Source organism: Geospiza fortis, unplaced genomic scaffold (genome assembly GCF_000277835.1).
Source record: "Geospiza fortis unplaced genomic scaffold, GeoFor_1.0 scaffold23, whole genome shotgun sequence".
NCBI lineage: Eukaryota > Metazoa > Chordata > Aves > Passeriformes > Thraupidae > Geospiza > Geospiza fortis.
In genome coordinates this window covers 14,358,623-14,364,388 of record NW_005054303.1, presented here as the reverse complement: position 1 = coordinate 14,364,388, position 5,766 = coordinate 14,358,623, and the positions used below count along the sequence as shown (strand labels likewise).

Here is a 5,766-nt window from a genome sequence, read left to right as displayed (position 1 = left end):
TAAGGCTTCAGGTCTGCGCTGGCTCTTGCCCTGGCAATGAGGCTTCTTTCTAGCATGAGGGACTTTTGACAAGGACATGAAGTGACAGGACACGGGGAGTGCCTTCCCACTGCCCAAGGGCAGGGATAGATGGGATATTGGGAACTGGGAATTCCTGGCTGGGAGGGTGGAAAGGTGCCCAGAGAAGCTGTGGCTGGCCCCGGATCCCCGTCAGTGTCCCAGGGCAGGGATGGGATATCTTGGATAGTGGAAGGTGTCCCTGGCATGGCAGGGGCTGCAATGAGATGATCTTTAATGCTCCTTTCACCCCAAACCCCTCTGGGGTTCTGCCCTGTTTTGTGGCAGTGCCATTCTGCTCTGGCACAGGAAGGCTTTATGTGTCTCAGCAAGGCAAAGGCAGATGTGTAGGTGGGGAAGTTCCAGGGCTCTGATTTCTGGTGCATTACTGGCAGCCCAATCCCCTTCTCCCTGAGCACATGTGCATTTCCCCCTCAGCTAAACTCCAGCCCACGCTGGTCGCGGCTTCCCAGACTTCAAAGCAAGTTATGATTAAGCCACTGAAGTTTCTCTGGGCTTGGGCACAACAAACAGAGGCCAAAAAATTCAAAATGCAACTAAGAAGAGGAGGATTAAAAAAAAAAAACACCTTTCCTACAATCTTTTATTCTTTAGGTCTTAAATTAATTTTGTTGCCTGAATATTTTTTAAGTTTAATTTATGGGGCTTCTGGTTGAACCTTCTTGTGAAAATTTTCTTTCCCCAGTCAATGACCAGTCATTCCCTCTAATTGCTGGTGGAAAATCACCATAAGACATTCCAGGAGGGCAAATTTCCATTTTTTTTTCTTCCCATATGCACTTCATCCCATCCCAACAAAAATGCAAATAACACCAGACCCAGGGTCAAGCTACTACAAGCACTAGAGAACATTTTTCTCTATTGAAAACGATTTCTGCAATCAATTAAATATTTACTAATTTTACTTTGTCAGGCAATTTTTACAGTTGCTCAGAACACTGAGTGAACCATTGCTCAATGGTTTGACCTCCAATTCCTGATGATTTCAGACCAAATATTCACATTACCAGCTTGTGTTCTCAGCAATTGCAGCCTCAGAGTTTTTTTCAGCAAGGTTTAGAGTGAGTTAATGGAAAGAAGAGATTTTCAAACACTCACAGGTTCAACCAGCAAACCACAAATGTCTGCTGGGGTCTTCCTTTTGCCAGCTTCAGCATTTCCTCACTTTCCACCTGACTGATGTCACCAGCACTGAACAGGATGAGGAAGGGTTTTCCCAGCTGCAGGTACTGGGGCAGATTTGGCACGGTGATTTCTGGCTGCAGAACATCACAAACAAGAAATTGGGGGTTATGGGGAGGAGAAAACAGGAGAAAATTCCAATTTCTGCTCTTAGATGAGGGTGCAGGGGCTAAGCAAGGCTGCAATGTTTGAGTGGAATGTGGGAAGCAGGAAGAGGGCTGGGATTTTGGTGCACTTGGAGATGTCTTTGCCCAAGCCAAGTGCACCAAGTTCGTGGGAGCAGCTGTGAGCTTGGAGATGGGGATGTGAGCAGAGCAGGCAGAGGCTCCAAAAGGCACATGGAAAAAGCCCTGGGAATAGGGAAGAGACCCAGTAATAACTGTGACAAATAGCAGGTGAGTGACTCTGAGGCCAGTCCCTCAACTCCAGGGTCTCCTGCTTCAAGACCACACAGCACAGAGCAGATTTCTGTCCTGACTCCCTGCTCCAAGACATAAAATTTAAAAACAAACTCGGCACGATAAAAATAACAAGCAGACACGGCCGTTCCGCAGAACTCCACGCTATAATCAGGGCTCTGCAAATGACTGCAATGGAAAAAAGGCATTCTGATTTTATTTTTACTCACAAAAATGTCCAGCAGTTCGTATCTGATCATCTGCACCATGTCCTGCACGCTGTGTCCGGACAGAGCGATGCCTTCCACGCTCCGGCCGCCGCTCCGGGCCAGGAGGAGGGCAGGGGGGGACACGGAGTATTTCTGGGATCTGAAAAACAGGGATGGGCACAGGGCTTAGGACACACCCTGTCCCACATGGCAAGGCAAGATGTTTTCTATTTGCCAGTTGTATGGCAGTTGTCTTCTGCTCACTGGGCACTTTATCTCTTCCACACCTACTCCTCCGTCTGGGAGACACCTGCTGATAACAGCCATGGAATGTCCCTGCATGGCTGATAAGAGCTACAGCATCCCACTGGGAGATGTGAGCCCAGAGGGAGGAGCCAAGCATTCCTACCTGGATATACTCTGAGATTCTGGAACACCAGCACGGCTTCTGCACTGTATTCCCAGAGGAGCAGTAGCTGCCTCTTCTTCCCCTGGATCTTCAGAGGCAGAGACTGCACCCTTCTCCAGGATCCCTGCTCCAGCAGAACCACCCCTGACACTGCAGGAGGGCTGAGCCACAATTCCAATGGGACTGCTGCCAACACCCTGACCCACAGGGTGTCAGGTTGGGTTCTGACCCTGTCACTGTTGTTCTAGTGGACTGCATTGTTTATTTTATTCTTGTATTTGCTGGGAATCTGCCCTGATGAAGGCAGGAATGGTGAATCTGACTCCATGCTGTCAGAAGGCTAAATTATTACTTTATAATACTATATTATATTAAAGAATACTATACTATACTAAAGAATACAGAAAGGATATTTACTCAATGCTAAAAAGATAATAATGAGAACTCGTGACTCTTTCCAGAGTCCCGACACAGCTTGGCCCTGATTGGCCAAAGAGTCAAAACAACTCACAGCAGAATCCAATGAAACAATCTCCAAACACATTCCACATGAGGCAAACAGAGGAGAAGCAAACGAGATAAAATTTGTTTTCCCTTTCTCTGAGGCTCCTCAGCTTCCCAGGAGCAAAATCCTGGGGGAAGGAATTATTTCAGAGAATGTGAACGCCACATTTTATCTTTCTATTTTTCTTCCCTAATAAAGAACTGTTATTCCTGTTCCCATATTTTTGCCTGAGAGCCCCTTAATTTAAAATTTACAGCAATTTTACATTTTCCATTTCACGGGAGGCTCCTGCCTTCCTTAGCAGACACCTGGCTTTCCAAACTGAGACAACCCCAAATGTGCTGCACACAGAGCTGGAATCCTCATGGAGACATGTCCCATCCCTGCAAGTGCCCAAGGCCAGGTTGGACAGGGCTTGGAGCACACTGGGACAGTGGAAGGTGCCCCTGACCATGGCATGGGGTGGAGTGGGATGAGCTTTAAGATCCCTTCCAACCCAAACCACTCTGGAATTCTGGGATTTTATTCCTACTTCTTCATTTTCACACCTACGGTTGGGTGATGCAAAAACCCACCCAGGGCTTCTCTCTGCCTCCCCAGTCAAGGCACACAGAAGTCTCAGATTCCATCCAAGGGACACAATCACCCACACAAAACAGCCTCCAGGAGATTCAAGTTTTGTCTCAGCAAAGAAACCCAAAAATGCTGGTGAGGTCCAAGCCCCATATTGGAGCAACACACACAGGCTGCACCCACTCTTGGTGGAGTAGTCAGGTGATCCTTTGTCCCACAGTTCCCTTCTGGTAAGAGGGGTTAAAGTACTCAAAGAAAAGCTGAGAAAGTGGGAAAAGCAAAAATAAGAGAAGTCTGAGCAAAGAAAGGGCAGGGGGGACACCAAGCCAGGACAGCAATTTTCTAGAAGTTTGAGGAACTTCAGCCCTGGAGGCTCCAGATGGCACTGCCCAGAGGAAGGGTGTGGCAGGGGAAATCAGCTGCCTCTGCAGTTTTTGGAGTCAAGTCTGGTTTGTTTTTCAAAGGCTCCTGGCAATTTTTCAAAGGCTGTGGCACCAAAGAATCCCAGAATGGTTTGGGTTGGAAGCGACCTTGAAGTTCAGCCAGTTCCACTCCCCTGCCATGGCAAGGACACCTTCCACTGTCCCAGGTTGCTCCAATACCCATCCAGCCTGCCTTGGACACTTCCAAGGATCCAGGGGCAGCCACAGCTGCTCTGGGCACCTGTGCCAGGGCCTCACCACCCTCCCAGGGAGTTTAGGTCATCAATGACACAACAAGTGGAGGGAACTACAGGTAATTCATCTCCATGGTGTCCAACTCTTATGGAGGCCTTTCCTATCTTCCATCACAGCATTTATCTCTCTAGGACTAACACAACCACTGCAAACCTCACTGTGAGCTGATGTATTTACAGTTGATTAAGTCTGGCAAAACCCTAAAAAACATTTCATTAAGGGATGTTGAGCTTATTAAACTTCTATGGGTTTTACAGAGATTCTTTGGCTTGGTCATGGCTCAGAGGAGGATCCTCAGTGAGGATTCTTGTTCCCTGTATCTAGAATGCATCACCTTGTTCAGTAGCCTTTGATAAGCATCTGTGAGGGGGTGAGGCACTGGAAGAGGATTCCAGAGAAGATGCCCCTGGATCCCTGGAAGTGCCCAAGGCCAGGCTGGAATGGGCTTGGAACAACCCGGGATAGTGGAAGGTGTCCCCGCCCATGGCAGGGGGTGGAACTGGATGGGCTTTAAGATTTCCTCCAATCTAAACCATTCTGGGGTTCTACTCTATGATTCTATAAGGAAATATCTTATAGACTGCCAGAAAATCACCAAATTCCCCAGCTGCACTCTGTCCTGAAATGCCTTCTCCTCTTCCTGGTACTGAGGGCTTGTGCTGTTGCTCACCACAGCTTTCTATTTATACAGCAGGACCATTGAGTGGGTAACACAAGTCTTGCATTTCAATCAAAACCATCTGCAAACAAATACTTGGCAGGAATCTCTGACAATAACGACCTCATGCAAAGCATTTCTTCCTCAATGCCTTTTTCCCCTTCATTAGTGACCAGCCCAGCAGGTGCCTGCTGAGCAAACAGCTTTGCTCACAACAGCCTTTGTGTATCCTGCAGTTCTTTTTACTCTGGAGAAGGTCTACAGGATGCACAAAAGAGGAATCAGCTTTCTGTGACCTGGGAGCCATAAATATTTTCTCCTTGAGCACTGAGCTCAAGAATGGCTTTTCATTTTCTGAAGAAGGGAAGTGAGCCTGGCTCTTGCATAAGGAATTCCTGTAAGTGTTTACTTTCTGCTTACAGTGGAGAAGTCCATCAGCTACAGTAGCTTCACCCACAAATCACAGCCAAAATCCAAATTTGGCAGAAGGACTATCAATATAAACTGCACTAAATATTCCTGCTAAACAGGAGCAGGCTGCAGACTCCAGGAGCAGGAGCAGGGAGGTGGATTCTTGCATGTGTCAGCTTTGAGGGAACAAAGGCTTCTTCTTCAGCTGGTACCTTGAGAGATCACCCTGTCCTCTGCTTTTTTTTCCTTCTATCAGCTGGGCTGAAATCCTCAAGGAAGAGGAGTCTTAACTGATGCCTGGAGCAGTCTGGTTAATAGAGATGTATTCCCAAGGTATTTGCATTTTTATCCTCCGTGCTCACCACAAAAATGCCAGTGTGTCATCAGGAATGCATCACACCTCTGAGGAACTAAAGCAAATAATTCTCTGCTGCACTGCAGGGTGTTAAACCCACACCTGGAAAACAGCCCAAAGACATCCTGGGATTTTTAACTCTGCCTTGATAGCTAATTCCTGATGGAAATGAGATGCCAGGGCAGGCTGGAAATTCCCCCTGGATCCAGCTGCATTTCTAGGCACTGAAGCACCTCTCACACTCCAACCCAAAGCACCTTGTCCCTTGCTGGAGTCTTAATGACACAGGTAAGATCCTATTAACTCCCACC

General features: G+C 47.6%; 1 protein-coding gene across 1 annotated transcript in view; it reads right to left on the bottom strand.

The window, feature by feature from the left end:
* The window catches only part of TXNDC16 (thioredoxin domain containing 16), a 38,533-nt gene that overhangs the window by 3,381 nt on the left and 29,386 nt on the right, over positions 1-5,766 (bottom strand). The window contains exons 17-18 of the mRNA XM_005417973.2: positions 1,889-2,027; positions 1,177-1,337 (exon numbers count right to left, since the gene is read on the bottom strand). Coding sequence (XP_005418030.1) covers positions 1,177-1,337; positions 1,889-2,027 — 300 coding nt within the window. The remainder of the gene's footprint in view (positions 1-1,176; positions 1,338-1,888; positions 2,028-5,766) is intronic.